A 16619-nucleotide genomic window follows, 5' to 3' on the forward strand; every position below is an offset into this window, starting at 1 on the left:
TAAATATTTAAATGATTACTTATTTTGCTTAATTAGACCAATTAATTCAATACATATCTGTTGACCCAGAGAAAACCCTTTTTTCAATTAAGACAACAGAGGCAGGACAGACTTGAGGCCTAGAACAGGGTTCAGACAGGGCTGATTCAGCTGGGTAGCATGTGGATCTCAGGCAACAAGAGAAGAGTGTGGTTGGTAACTAGTTGGATGAAAAACTCTTTCTACAAACTGTAATGTTAACCTTGCGAGGCAGCTGGACTCACAAGATTACAAAATCACAATATTAAGCAGGAATTCATCTTGCCAGGCTTCAAGCTCTGCCCTGTCCAACCACAGTGGTAGCGGACCAATCAGCATCTTATGAGGAATTACTGGCAGCTGCGGCATGAGCTACGGGTGCGATTTAAACCTAGGTGTGCGTGACGACGTGTGTGACGACGTATGTGACGACGTATGTGACGACTGTTCGCTCGAAAACAAAAATGGTGGCGGCTAAAGAGGTGAGCATAGATGCTGCTGACATCAGTTATATCAGAACATCCAATCACCTGCCAAGTATATTTTGAAAGTGCCTGCCCTTTTCCAAACAACAACTTCCCAGATGGTTCTGTGTAACAAATCATTCAGTGCAGTCAGGTTATTGTAACGTTGAGATTCTCATAAAAGACAGATTCAGGATTGATACATGAAAAGATAAGTTCTCTCTTCCCATGTCTACATGCCTGCACCTATAGCAGGGACCAATCAGAGCATGGACTATGGGGGAAACACATTAATAAATAAAAGAACATACTCTATTCCCTGCTGTTCTGAATTAATAATGAGGCTACAAAAGACCAATTAAACACATGATTAATGCCATAATCTATATAATTGCAGGCAATAATTCATTGTGAGCTAATGATGGCAATACTTAATATCGATTCACATGGGGTGTCTTTGTACAGTAGTGCTTAATTCTTTCTATGAAGTGTCACTTTTTAGAACTGCTAAAAATGTGATTAATAAGAGTCTATTTCTTGCTATTCCTAAGGCATATCATTGATAAGCAGGAAATGGCTGAAGCCACAAATTTGTTTTTTTAATAATTTTAGATTAGGCATTAGGCATTATTGAGGTCACTGCTTACCTTTTTCATTCTAACAGTGCAAACCAGTTAGAAATAACAACACAATTTGTAACATTAACTACAGAGAAATCATTCAGCGCTTATTAAAGCTCCACTCCCCCATTTAACTATTAAGTTAAAGACAAAATGCATTTCATAAGTAATGTAACAGATGTGTTTTTTGTGGCATTCCTTCAAGATGTATTTTCCATTTCTCTGGCCTATACCAAACAACAAATTTTAACAATGTATGCAACACTTACTTTTATATCTTTGTTATAAAGCAACAGGTATTCTCACTTAAAATGACTGTTTTCATTGTTACTGTTTCTCAATTTAACATAATAGTATTATTATGTTTGTCATTACAGGAGTAAATACATATGAACGTTTTTTGATAAATGAATGCCTCGCCTACCAAAGTGATTTTGATGGAAAACACTCCATCAGATCAAATAAGTTACAACACTGCAAGAGTGATTCAATCTAAAATCGACATTTTCGTAGCTAAAAAAAGCACATTTCTCCGGTTTCTGTGGTTTGAATGAGTGAGTGTGTGAGCTCAGAGAAGCAGGGAAGATGAATAATGGCGTATTAAACATTAAGGATGAGGGAGTAGCACAGCAATTATTTCTGTTCATATTTCACTGAAAACACTTAGATACATCCATCCATCTTTTCGTCTGTCCCACTCCCTCCTTTTCTCCTTCACTCTCTTTTAAAAAGTGTAATTCTGGGCACTTTTCACTCCCTCAGTATGTGTATTTTTTTTTGTCTTTATTTAATTTTACTGTTGAGACTACCCTCCGCACATGGTGGTACAGAATAAGACAAATATTAATAATAAAAGATATTGCCTAAAAACACAACACATTAATACTGTTATTAAATGTATATAAAATATAAAGGAAATATAATTCAACATACTTTTATTGTATTGTACTGAATCAAATTATAGAACATTGAGAGGAAAAAGCTGATAAAGTGAGAATGAAAACCAAAGCTTATTTTTACAGTCAATAACAGTTCTGAGCTGCAGGACCACTCAAGGCTTTTATTTTTATCTGTAGTGGCCACATAAAGTTGATCCTTTGTTATTGTAAAACTTATTCAGAATGTCAGCTGTCAAAACCCAGAAACCTTTCGCATATATGTGTTGTTACAGAGAGAGCTGAGAGAAACAAGAGCGGGTGAGAGAGACAGAGAGAGAAAGATAAAGGGAGAGAGAGCAAGAGACTGCCCCAGTAGTGATTTTGGCTGAATACGCAGGGTTTTCCAGTGTCTCACTGGGGGACAGGGGAATTTCACACACGCATGCTGGTTGCTTACACTGGCACATGGGGCTGGTACAGTATTACAGAACATTACCATCTCTATTTGGCATTGTTTGCTTTGCCTCATGCCTACACATACAAACACACATGCTCGTGCACACACAACTCCTGACCATACAAGCCAACCACAGGCACCATGGGACTAGTCTATTGGCTACTGGCAAAGCCGATGCCTGGTCTGAGTCCAAAACTGAGCAGAGAGGAAAGCTGTGAAAGGAAAATGTCACTGAATTTAAGCTTAAAAAGATCTCATCACTTACACAGTCAAATGGAATACATAGAAACCAAATGAGTTTTAAAACACTTTAAATGTTTAAATCTGAAGTTAGTTTAACTCTTCAAATCACAGAAGTACTGTAGCTAAGTATGTCTACTGTGATAATATTCTATTAGTATTTGTGTCTCTAAAATGTTATATTTTTATCCTAACAAACGGCCACTTTACAATGCTTCATGCATGTGTTTGTGTCTGCGTGTGAGTGTGTGCTTTGACTGATGGCAGAGGGCCAGCAACACAGCTCCTCCTCAGGGTAGATAAAACAAGACCCACAAATCACCCAGTCCTGACACCACCGTGTTTCTGTGCAGATCTACAATATTAAGACTAGCCAACACTTCTGTTTGTCTGTGTGTGTACTTCCGGAGCGTTTTGTTAGAGCACTGGGCCTCACACTGCTTTTGTTGTGCTGTTTTGTTGTACTTATATTTGTTTTTTTCTCATGTGTCTTTCTAGGTATGTAAGCCTGAGCTTGTGCGCCTGCCTACTATGTTTGAGTGTGCTTCTTATCTGCGCTTGTGGTGTTTTTGGTTCCGTGTGTGTTCATGTGAGTGAGTTTGTGTGTGTTTGTGTGTGTGTAAGGGGTGGACCAGAGAGAGACTGGCGGGAATCAGGTGTAAATTCAGTCATTAGATGGATTCCAGAAACTGGCATACATAAATAAATGCATGACAAAGGAAAAAAACAAAAGAGGGGGAGGACAGAAGAAGAGAGGGCAGGTAAGCAGAGAGGAAGTGAGAGGAGCAGAGAGGTAAAGAAGATGATTCAGAGATGACAAAAGGAAAGAAATAGAGGGAATAATATCTGGAGTGTGAGGTGAGGAGGCGAGAGGGCAGGGAAAGAAGTGAAAGCTGCAGGAGCAGGAGGAGGAGAGGAAGAAAAGAAAGAGGAGGAGAGAGAGAAATAAGGAAGGGCAATCAGAGGGCTGCAGGAGGAGGAGAGGAGGTTTAATGAGAGTTGAGGAAGTGAAGGAAAAGCGAGGCAGATAATCTGAAATATTTACCAGTCACAGTATAACTCCTGGGCCCATCGTTGTGTGTGAATATGGTTCCGACACCAGTCTGGTTCAGGTGGTACCGCTGTATTATTCCACTGGGACGAGTAGGTTCAGACCAGCTCACATGGAGGGAGGAGGGGCTTAAAGCTCTTACCAATGGAGGCTGCACGCCCTCTGGGAAACCCTGGACTGTCACTGCTACGACCTGAACACACACATGGACATGGACATACACACAGATAAAAACAGAAGAAATAGAAAATACAACACATCTCTGGTATTTTACAGAATTTAAAAGGTGTGGATAACAGATGGATTTCTGCTGTGATCATTTATGAATGTAATTAACACAGTCACAACCCAATAAAAAACTGCCTCCAAATTCAGGGCTTCTCTTTCTAAGGCAATAAAAACCTTGTTGACAACAGAGAAAGACATTTGCTGGTGACAGCAGAAATGTTACAACCTATTGCCAAATCCATCCAAAACAGGGAACAAATGAAGCCAAAACACAAACTATCCAAAACCTGCATTATGGAAAAAACATGCAGACTATAGAATTTATACACTATGTTTTATTCCTAGAACCTATTGCGCTCGAGGGAAGAACTCTGTAAATAGTGTAAAAAGCTAGAGCAGTACACTAGTTTGAGAATACAGGAGACCTACTCCATCACTTTAGCATCTCTGCATGACAAAGAAAATAACTGAAAGCTGCTTCAGCAATGCAAGGCACCTAAATTATGATAGGATGTTGAGGTTCTGATCAGCAGTATTACCACGTATTACTGGTACAAAATGGGGAAAACAAACAAAAACAACAAGCAATTCCCAAGCTCAGGTCATGCAAAAAAAAAAAATATTGCTTTTTAGTACAGTGTTGCGAGTTACTATCTTATTGTAAATTCTTAGTGTAGTATCTGTGGGCCCTGTGAACGCTGGGTGAATGTGGAGACCAGAGAATCACAGGGCAATCTGCTGCTAATGGCAACAGGGATATCCTGCCTTAATAGACTGTCACTAGCACTTCCCCCACCTGTCCCACACAGTGCTATGCAATTAGAACACTGCTACTACAACTAAGGAGACACACACGCACGTGAACACACATAAACACACACAGGTGAATGCAGGTGTACGCACGGCAACACAAAGAGGTGGAAGAGAGGAAACGGCAAAGGAGGCGGAGCAGAAGAAGAAGATAAGGAAGATGCAGGGAAAGTCTGGTAACGATCAGTGAGTGCTTCAGTGTGCTGTTAACTCGGATGTCTGTGATGTAAAAAAAAGAAAGAAATAAAAGCCATAAAACTATGTACTGTATGTAAGTGTACCCTAAATACAACTTTAACTCACTTAACTTTTGATGGATGATTTAACTGACTTACAAAAATGAAGACCCAGAGTTGAGCAGTACATTGATTGCATTCAAATGTATCCCAATCAGAATCATTAACAGCTCAGTAAAATGCAGTACAGCAGCTTACATTTCACTAACATATAATAAAAAGCTGCATACATGAAAGCATGCATTGCTAAGATGCTCTTCATCCAACCCATCTTTGTGTATACAAAGGAATGGAAACTTGGCGGCACAGAGAGAGAGATGGGATTGTGAGAGACATATAGGAAAGAGAGAAAGGCGGATGTTGGACACCAGATGACAGTTGTTGCAAAAGAGAAAACTGGTGTTTGGACAGTGGGAAGGAGTGAGGATGAGGGAGGTTAAGAAAGGAACAACAATAGCTGGGAGAAACTGAAGAGTGCGGCGTTGAGATCTAGGGAATGACAGGAGACAAATAGCAGAGGGAACAGGACAAAAGGAGTTGAAGACAGAAGAAGACCAATCGCTCTTCCTCCCTCTCTAAGTGACCAACCATATTAGATCAGCACCTTCTGTTGTCACAGCAGGTGTGCGTTTGTGTGCGCCTGCGTTTGTTTGTCTGTGTGTTTGTGCCTGTGTGTGTGTGTGTGTGTGTGTGTGTGTGTGTGATGTGAGTGGGCTGATGCCAGGTAATTGCAGTGGTGTATTAGGTTAGCCCAAGTTATCTCATAATTGGGACTGTTTGGCCAATTTTCACTGGTGTACAAACTAATCCAACTCACTCCCTTTCCACCCTTGGAGTGTGTGTGCTTGTTTCTGTAAACATATGTATGTGTGTGTGAGAGAGAGGGAGGTAGACAGAGAGAAAATGGAAGACAGAGATTGAGTTTGTGGTGTAACTGCATATGGCTTTAGGAGGGTATGTGAATGTATACATGTATACAGAGTTCCCTTGTTGGTCATGGAAATGGAAACAAGTTTCCAGCCAAGATGATTTAGTGGTCAGCTTCCATGCTACGAGAAACTATGAGAGGTCATAATTTGCATCATGCTGTAGGCTTTTTTCTGTTTGATTTTTGCAAAATGTTAAGTGCTTACGCACACGACACAGTCACTATAAATTAATGTCAGACACAACTATTAAGTAATGAACTTGTAATGACAGTTTTTTCTTCTTCAATTATTTCTTCTAGGACTTTACAATTTCACAGCTGTTTACACAAATTGAAATCAAACAACAGACAACAGGAACAAATTACTGAATTATTACTCCTATTCCTACGGCCGACCTTACTCAGAATCGAGAGCCAGTTCTGCTCTAAACAGCTTTCACCTGCAGTGATAAGCTGGTTTCGGTCTGATTTCAGTCAGACGTCAGCAAACAAGCTCAAGTAAGCACCAATTACCCTACCTGGTTTACATTGCCCAGTGTGAAATGGTTGAGAACTAAAGTAAATGAGCAAAAGAACCACATCTTAAAATGATTTTCTTCAGAGACAGCTTAACAGCAAAATGTTGAGTGAATACTGGACATTTGTCAGGTGGCCAGAAACATCAGCGTATGGTATCACTGTAATACATTTACAAATGAATGCTTAACACTAACAGAATCCCTATACACAGATATGGGAAAGCCTACAGTACTAGAATGGTGACAATCTCTTCTTTCTCTCCCTTCATCTTTCCAACCATTTACCACGACCTTCCTCTATCACAATCATCCATTCCTATTTCATCCATGTCATCATTCTCCTCAGCATTCATTTATTGTATACATTAATCCATCATCTATGTATCTATCAACCCCTCACAACCAGTTCAGCACACTGTACCTCCCATCCATCCCTCCAGTGACACATCTACAGGCTTCGTCTTTACGTAAGAATGTGCTCATCAAAATAATGAGATGTTAAATTAGCTTTAAAAAAAAAGCCAGAAAGACAGTTTTCAACATGAGCTTTCATCACCTCTAAGCCGGAGAAATTAATTGTTGTGGTGATATCAGCTCGGCTACAGTCAGAGAGATAGCAGGGGGAGTTCTGTGTGAAGCTATTATGGACGCTATCACAAACATCAGGTAGACTCAGCAAATCCAGAGCCTCGCATACAGGGGGAGAGCAGAAACGGGGCTAAATAAAAACTTGTTCCGACACGGGAACAGTACAGAGTTCACACAGCGTGGAAACATCACACACTGTTATTTCCTAGCAACAAAGGTCAGAGGTTTAGAATTTGTAAAATATCACTTGCAGAACAACTGAGCACCTGAATTACAATGTAAACAACATTTGGAAATCAGCATCTGAGGAGGTTTTTACGAGAGGGTAAAAGGGCGTTTGGCTGAAAGGCCACCGGCCAAACAATGGATCAGATGAGCAGCCAGCTGCAGAAGACCAATGCTGCAAGGTTGCTGTTGTAAGTTTATCCAATGTGAAGCAGACTATTTCTCCATGACAGAACAAAATAGGAAAAGTGATCTTTGCATGTATTCAGACAGGTGTGTAGAAGGGTATGAGTTGTTGAGTCCAAGCAATAAAAGCAGCTCCTGTACACTGTCAGCTGGTATGGTAAATGTACTGATTAGCTATGTTTTGGTCAAGTGGCAAGGAAGCTGATTTCTGTTTCTTGAAAGAAAAAAAAAAAACTGACAGACAACAACACAACTGATTAACAAATAGAAAACACAAACATGTTTTTTCTCTCTCATGTGTTTTTTCATATTTCTGTCTCCCTCTCTTTCACACACAGCATACTTTTCTACACAAGTTCCCTCAAGTGTTGAGCTTAAATTAAAGGAGTGAACTAAACTATGGAGTAAAGTGGTGCTTAGTTCAGTGAAGCTCAGTCCATCTTTAGAGGAGCCATTAGATAATCATACAGGGGGATAATGTCTTTATGAAATGGGGTGCTACAACATAGTACGCTTTTGGAAAGTGTGTGTGTGTGTGTGTGTGTGTGTGTGTGTGTGTGTGTGTGTGTGTGTGTGAGAGTCTGTTGGTGTGTGAGTGAGAAAGCTCTACACGGAAGGCTGGCAAGACAGAGGCAATCACACAGCAATTTCCAACTGAAGGTGTAATTGGTAATATTTTACTGTATTTTTTAACAAAATATCTACAGCATACCAATGGGGCATCATCAATGCCAGACACGTATTGGTTATCTGAATAGCTAATGCTGAGTTTGCAAGCTTTATGAATAGACATGCCCATTTTTGTGTATATATGTTCCAAACTCCCTGTTCCATCTCCTGATGCAGACTTGGTATTATATTTATTGGACAGGGAAGCATAAGGTTAGCTACATAAGCTGCTAATGAGCTATGAATACTGTGATACAGAGAATGTTATTCTGACTCAACTGTAACAGCGCAAACACACACGTGGTCTTACCTGTGAACTGTCAGTACAACCAGCCCGGTTACAAACCCTCAGCTGGTAACTGTATTCCTGGAAAGGCCTGATCCCACCCACATCAGTAAAACTGTTTTCTTCACCACGGTAACGCTCATGTCCATCTCGGAGTATAACATAGTGGGTGATGTCCCCTGGTAAAATGGAAAAGGTACTTTAATTTTTGATAACCAATGTTAGGTTTTTCTCAATATTTAAAAGAAAACATGTTGTCTTTTTCATTTTTACGTCCATATCCACATTAATCATGAATAACCCTCAACTGAAGTTAACTTAAGCAAATCTCAGGGGTTTTAGTGACACACACACACACACACACACACACACACACACACACACACACACACACACACACACACCCATTAGGCCTGGCAGGTGGTTGCCACTGCAGCTGGATGATGTCATCTAGTTCTCCTAAGCGACTCCAACGGGGCGGTGCAACTCCCCATGGTTTGTCTTCAGTGGTGGTCACTGTTGCAACATCACTGGAGCCTCTTCCAAAGCTGTTCCAGCCCCTCACCCTGTACTCATAGGTGGTGAAGGGCTCCAGGTCAGAGTCTATTAGAGAGCAAGGAAGGTTGGAAGGACGAAAGAAGGGGAGCAAAGGAAATAATCAACACATCTGTCAGTAAGATTGTCAATACATTGGTTAATGACTATTTCCTTTAGCAACACTGCCTTTACTTGTGATTACTAAGTGAGTAATACTGTAAGTGCACATGTAGTATAAGCTCCAGCATGCAAACAACCATGCTGTAAATTTGTTGCAAGCTCTATCTGAAACAGCTAATATATTTTAATAAAAGGAAAAACTATGGGAATTGAACCTGATACTTGAATCTTTGGTGCCTTTGTCCATTTTGTTTTAAATTTTAATGAACATTTTATAAATGGGATAATATGTTCAATGGCTCTAGCAAAATGAATATAAGGGATTAACAATACACTGTGTACTCCTCACCAAGCATTAAAGACAGTATGAACCAAAATAATTGAGGGCCTTAAAATCTTTTGTACAACATGCGCACTATACACCATTCATAAAACATATGGCACATATGTTTATCTAAAATGATGTTTTGCAACAATAGTTTCATCTTTGAAAATGTGTGTACTGGGAGTTGTACTGCCAATGTAAGCACATGTTATATGGACATATACTAAATATATGCACTAGCACTGGTGCATAGTTGTAAATGTCAGGCCAGGACTGAAACATTCTGGGAGACAGGTTGTGACACACCTTCTGTTGAGGTATACATACAGGAGCATATATACATACAGATGTGCTTGCACACCCTCACACACATGTGCATTATTTTTAGTAGTGTTAAGGGACTGTTGCTGTAAATGAGACCATGTTTTAACCACCAGTCTGGGACTCTTGTCTTTACTACTGTGATAACTGAAGCAGCAAAACACACACGGTGACACACAAGTAAATAAAAAACTGAATGTGCTTGCATGAACACATGCCTAGTTTTTGTGTTTCATTAAGAACTAATTCAACAAGTATAAATATAAACTGGGTGTGGATAATACAGTATATATTTATAGCACTCATTGCACATGCTGAGCAAACTGTGTGTGATCTACCTAACGTCTTTTTCCCAGAGAAGTATAGCATGATACCCTATGTGTGTGTGTGTGTGTGTGTGTGTGTGTGTGTGTGTGCACATGAGAAACATCTGGTGTATGGTAGGTGGCGACAGCTTTATGTGCCTCTGCCCAGATGGTGTCACAGCATTGCCTAGAAACTCTTATCCTAAGCGCCCCATGCCACACACACACACACACACACACACACACACACACACACACACACACACACACACACACACACACACACACGCACACAGTGGATAAAAGATACATACACACAACCACATTCTCTACAGAGGCATACTTATATAGCAACTAAGTTGACACTAACACACACACAAAACACATGTAATTATTAGTGCACAACGCATACACACAAAACATCCACAGCCACAATTAGTCTTGATTAAACAGATGTAACTACCCAGATAAATAATGTGTGGACAGACAGAAAATCCTGAGACACACGCCCACAAACACTAACACACACAGATATACACTCCAACTCCCTTTGGGCTGATAAATAGTAGAAAATGTTGAAATGACATTTAAACGCCCATCTCTAAGTTTTAATGACACACAAGTGTACAGCACAGAGAGAGTTACCACGTTACAGCTATCAGTGAGCACTGCAACAGCTGCCTTAGTGTGGGTGTGTGTGTGTGTGTGTGTATGTGTGTGTGTGTGTGTCTGTGGAAGGGCATCTGTCTCTAAAGCCCGTTGATTGCAGCGGCTGACACATTTAGAGTAAATGCAGAATTGGTTTTTGCAGGCTTAAAATTTCTATGAGCGGTGTGTTTCACAGATGGCTATATTCTGAATTAGTTATTCTTCATAGTGGCATGGAAAACTGAAGCGAGAGTCTTAATTTACAGCAAAGTAGTAGGTTAGAAGCAGGGATGCAAGTATATTATAAGTGGTCAAAAACAAAAGGCATTCAGTTTGTCATCAGGTTTTAACAGCACGTAAAAGAAAGTTGTAGGTTTGATAAAACCTCTTGTGTGATATCACTGAGGTAACTTTCTCATTAACGGGAAAGAGTAAGGTGTTTAATTAAAGATTTTAGTTTTCAAACGCTAACAAGCCTACATGTTTGAGGCAGAGCACAGTTAAGAGCAGTGATGGGAAAAGGAGGCTGAAAAATGTGTAATCAGCAATTGGTCAGACTTGAAGGGATACAGGAGGCATTGAGGGATACAAAAAAAGTCGATGAGAAAAAGGTATATTTGTTTCAAAGAATCGGCAAAACAATTGTATCAAAGCAGTAGTTGTCCCCTAAAGATTAGAAAAGCTTGTTACCAAAACATTCAGTACTTAGGTAAAGGAAGAAAAAAAAATGGAAAGGCTACATCAACTATGGAACTGTGCTAGGTTAGTGCTGTGCTTCTATTTATTATTTATTATTCCACTGAACACACTCAAACATTACCTGTATAGGTGTATCTGTTGGCTCCTCCGCTGTACACTACCTCCTCATGCGATGGGCACAGGCCTCCCTCGAATTGCATTTTGTGTGTGTTATCACTTGTGTTCATACGTGTAGAGAGGCCCGTGGTGAGAGTTTCATGTGTGGTGTTGATGGAAGGTGAGTATGTTGTGGAGGGTGTGTCAGGCTGTGTGTGCACAGACAGGACCCATGTGCAAGCGGTCATAGATGGATCGAGGTCACAGGAGCCACAATAAGCTGTGGATGCTGCAGCCACGGGACACACAGCGCCCTGCAAACACATGTGCTGCACAAGGATAGATAAAGATGGAGAGTGGAGAGGAAAAGAAGAGATGGGAAGAGGGGGGAGTTAAATAGAAAGAGAGCAGGAGAGGAGACAAAAAGGGAGAAAAGGGAAACTATGAGGTTCAAAATCTTTATTTTCTTTAAGTAATTCATCTTCATGATTGCACTGCACAGACAGATTTCTACCACAGAAACTTATTTGATAGAAGTTTACTATTATGTTACATGTTGTAAGCAAAAATCATATAAACTCTGAAGTGTCTCTCATATACATGCAGAATGTAGCTATGTACGTGTTTGTGTGCGTGTGTGTGGTATGCATGGTCCTTAATGACATCATTAGAGCTAATGAGAATTCCTACCCTTTGTCCCTGTGCATGTGTGCCTCTGTGCGTGTATGTGTGTGCCTGTCTCATGCTGACTTAGGAACACACAAACATCACATGACCCCAGTTGATAAATGGACGATGGCCCAGTCCCCAACTCCTGATGTGACAATGAGTGTGAGTTTGAGAGATGGAGGGAGAGATGGTGAGAGAGAGAGAGAGAGAGAGAGAGAGAGAGAGAGAGAGAGAGAGAGAGAGAAAGAGAGTCCGATATCCAGTCGACGTGTTAGCGCCAAATCTTTTTTCTGCCAGACTAGCTTGCATTTCTGAAGTGTGGAAGTCACTTATTAATTTAATGCCTGCATTTATTGACAATTAAATGTGTTAAATGTCATATCTATAGGTGCAATTCAGTTGTTTTTTAATTTGTCAGATGGTGAATTAAACTTTCCCCTGTTAATTTATGTCACTTCTCCTCTAATGTTTATACAGAAGGACATGGAATGTTATGTTCTCCTTATATTATTATATTATATATGCACTATTTAAAATGAGTAAACTACAGCCTTAAACCCGTTACCAAAACGATAATAAATTAGCTTCAAATGTGCTTGTAAAACACAAAAAATGACAGCAAAACAATGCTACCAATATTGTAAACGTGGCTGCTGCAGACTCAGACTGCTAGAAGATGCCCTTATAGTGGACATTTAAGATGCCCTTATAGTGGACATTTAAACCGCAGGGAAGATGTGACGGACATATGGCACAAGTGGAACACTACACGGTGCTTCCAGTGGACATGAAATAATACAAAGAAAGTGTAAGAGAGCTGTAGAAAACTTGGTTGACAGAACACAGTGCCTAAGATTTCCTCATCTATAGCACACGTCTTAGCAAATAGTCCCACACATTATCTCACATACATACGTACCTGTATTAACAGGCCCGGCGTGGGTTGGTCAGCACACACGTGTCTTTGGGGGTCATAGCCAATCCCGTTGCAGCATTCCTCTTCTTGATGTATGACCTTTGACCCACAGCACTGCAATGTCACTGTAGCATTGCCAGCAGGGTGTATTGTGGGATATCCGTCATTGTCCACACAGCAAAGAGAGGTTGAAGAGTTAATATACTCCTGACCACAGCAGACAAAACCTAAAGAAGAAGATATGCATCATATTGGTGTTTCATATGCATTTTAATTTTTGATCTTACTGTAGCAGGAAATTGTTTTTTATGACGAGTGTGTGTTTTAAGTCTCTAATGAATCAGTTTTAAGTTTTTGAAATCAAATTTTGCTACAAATTTAGGTCCAAATCATATTGGTTGTACAGTTGTTTAAGAAATATTGTGAATCGCCAAGGACGTCATGATTTCAGTGACACTGCTCCATTCATGAATGCTCCCACAGCAACAAATACTAAAAAAAGACAAGCTTCTGCAAGACTCCTGGGGTCATCTCTATTATTTACACGATGTGGTTATATTTCTACATTCAACAGTAATGTCTGAAATCACTGTATGTGTCCCTGTATTACAAAGAATATTGACCTTTCTATTCTTTCCCTTAACCTGTTCTTGTCCTCGTCTGCTTCTCAACTCATCCTATTATTCTACCTCTTTCCTCCACCGCCTCACGTTTTCTGTCTTTTGTCTTGTCCTCCTCCCTCCATAACCTTTTCACCTTCCCTTCACCTCCTCTTGTTTTATACCTCCTCTTGTATATATCCAGGCACAGTTGGGCTGCACTGTCTCTCGTCTAAACATCCCAAAATCCCCTTTCCCCCTCCTTTCAATCCCTTTTTCCCATCTGTACAGAAACAGTATTTAGGCCGCTCTGAATATTAGTGTGCATCTTCTCTTATCAACTCTTATATACATCCTCCTCTCTTCTCCTCCCCCGCATGCCTCTTTTCCTCTCCTGCATTCATCTCTTCATACAGCAGTAATATTCAGGCAATGCTGTTGAAAGAATGTAGTGGGAAGGAAGTGTGCTTTTTTCTGAGAGCTGCCATCTCTGACAGTGATAGGTGATGTCTTTCTGCCACCACTTCACCTTCAGCAAGGTGACATTTAAAATACATGCTATCACTCTATTTCCCTGTAAAATTGTTTTGCAGCTGAATATCAAATTTCAAGCATGTTTCTTCACATTCTGAAGTGCTTCATATTTAATGTCAAATCAATTGAGAATGATTGACAAATTAAAACTGTAGATTAAAACCTGCAGATTTGAGGCAGGAAGACTCATTCTGGGAGGAGAAAACAATGTCTTGGTCTACAGAATCTGTAAAAGCTCCACTTTATTCTGGTTAGAAAAGCTTTACTCGGCTATTCATTGCTCTGGCAAAGTTTGTAGTTGGGGTAGCTTTATTTCTTTACCACTGTAGTTTCTTCTCCCCCCCTTCTCACTCCCAGGTCATCAATACATACGCGAGCAGTGTTCAGTTAGTTGCAATCTGCAACTTCACCGCTAGATGTCACTAAATCCCACACACTGTTTTTTTAAGGTTAGGTCATGGACATGAGGGTTAAACTAAACTCGCAGCAGCTCTTACGTAGGAGCTACTATACTAATGTTGGCTGAAGATACAGTCGAGAATAAACATGGTGATTTCTCTCCAGTTGAGCCAATCTGGTTACTCTAACTTCTTAGCTTAGTTGAGGGCGGGGACTGTCAAGCTTTGGCCTTGCAATGGATTAAGGCTATAATATTGTCCTGCTTTAACACTGAGTCAGCAAAGTAACCTCCTGCTGTGAGGATGCACTGCAAATACAAATGAGCATGGCACGGCACGGCACGGCTTGACTAAAATACCATAACTGTGCTGATGGAGAAAGGACAAATCGTATTTTAATGAGAGTCCAATAGTAAAAGCTTCTCATTTTGAATCAGACTGAAATACTGTAAGAACCCCTCCGTCTTTTGTGATTATTTAGTTTAGAGTTGAAATAATCTAACTTTCATGAGCTATTTAGCAAATTCTAACTAAGAGTTGATGGCATGCTGATCTGCGGCACTATCTACCTCCAGCTGTGTTGCCCATTTTATTTGACAGCAGACATTAAACACTAAGTCATTGCTTTGTATCATGGCCTCGCCCTTCAATGGGGCTGCAGCTAGTTGTGGAGTGATAAATAACTTACTTAACAACCTAATCAGCGTTCACTCTTTGCGCACATGAAATGCTGTTAATTTAAGCAATCATTTCACTTAAAGGCCAAAAGTGGAGAATGGCACATATTTTCTCCTGTGCTGTTGCCGTGCATTATCCTCACAGCATCCATCACAGGCAACATGTGACGGGAAAATGCATGTGTATGTGTGTGTGATTGTGTGACATAAAGGCAGTCTGACGGCTAGTAACTCACTTAGCAGCGGCAGCTGTTGCAGAGAGGGGGCTTGGTGGCCAATTCCCCTAGCGCCTTACTTCAGCTTCAATGACGCGCAAATAAACAGCTCAACACTTTTCCAAAATAGCTCCTCTCCACTCATCCCTCGTCCTCCTCACCTCTACTCCTCCCTTCCACCCGGACACCAGGCCCTCTACGACTCACAATTTTTTGCTCATTTGCCTCCATTTACTCTCAGGCAGTCCAACAATCTGTCCATGCATCGTTCAACATGGCGCTGTTCAAACTCTCTGCATATCTTGATTCACTCTCATGCCATTTCTAAACTCTCAGAAATGCCAACTTTATAATTAGTAACCTGCTCTGGAGTTCTCTAGTCACTTTTTTTCCCTCCAAGCCTAACATCTACAGTATACTACCTATCTATAAGTTTATCCACCTTCTACCTTCTCTTACGTCCTCCTTTTCTCTCTCCTCAATGCTTTAATCCTTTTCCTCTCAAACTCTTCATCCTTCTTACATTTCTCTTGATGATGACTCTACTTGTTCATCTCGTATCCTCTTTTCTCCTCATTATCTTTACATCTTCATCTTGTTTCCCCTCCCTCTTTTCCATCTACCACAGCTCTCTCCATCTCTCTCTCATCCACTCAGTTCATAGGTCTACACTGTTTGTTTACTGTTCTGCAACTAAACTTCACTATTGTATTATCACCCATTCAGCAGAAATCCAATCCCTGTCTTTGTAAGCGTTATCTGTGTATGGGTGTGTGTGACATGCTTGTCATTTGTGTTAACGTTTTGAAACACACACCTCCTGTTTTCCCTATAAACCGTGTGTGTTTGTGCGTGCGTGTGTTTGTGCGTGCGTATGTATGTGCGTGTATGTGTTGACAACATTTTATCACACACCTCTTGTTTTCTCTCTTGCATCGCAGAATGCTTTGGCCCTAATCTTCAGATTTACGTTGGATTTGCATACATTCGTTAATAGCGTCGGGAGCGCTGCGTCAACACAAGGTGCTTAGACAACGTGAATTATTATTAGGGTTTCAGTCATTCCACTTAATGATAAGTCAATATTTAGTCCTGCCAATGAACTACTGATAAAAATGTGTGTTGTGGATTAGGGTTATCCGAGCTCTCTAGGAGACC

At 40.5% G+C, this 16619-nt stretch overlaps 1 protein-coding gene across 1 annotated transcript in view; it reads right to left on the reverse strand.

The window, feature by feature from the left end:
• ush2a (Usher syndrome 2A (autosomal recessive, mild)) overlaps positions 1-16619 on the reverse strand; it is a 197405-nt gene that overhangs the window by 44796 nt on the left and 135990 nt on the right. The window contains exons 63-67 of the mRNA XM_051379326.1: positions 13042-13265; positions 11479-11782; positions 8805-9005; positions 8427-8581; positions 3723-3921 (exon numbers count right to left, since the gene is read on the reverse strand). Of these exons, the coding sequence (XP_051235286.1) occupies positions 3723-3921; positions 8427-8581; positions 8805-9005; positions 11479-11782; positions 13042-13265 (1083 nt within the window). The remainder of the gene's footprint in view (positions 1-3722; positions 3922-8426; positions 8582-8804; positions 9006-11478; positions 11783-13041; positions 13266-16619) is intronic.

The sequence above is a fragment of the Dicentrarchus labrax genome, unplaced genomic scaffold (genome assembly GCF_905237075.1).
Source record: "Dicentrarchus labrax unplaced genomic scaffold, dlabrax2021, whole genome shotgun sequence".
Lineage (NCBI taxonomy): Eukaryota > Metazoa > Chordata > Actinopteri > Moronidae > Dicentrarchus > Dicentrarchus labrax.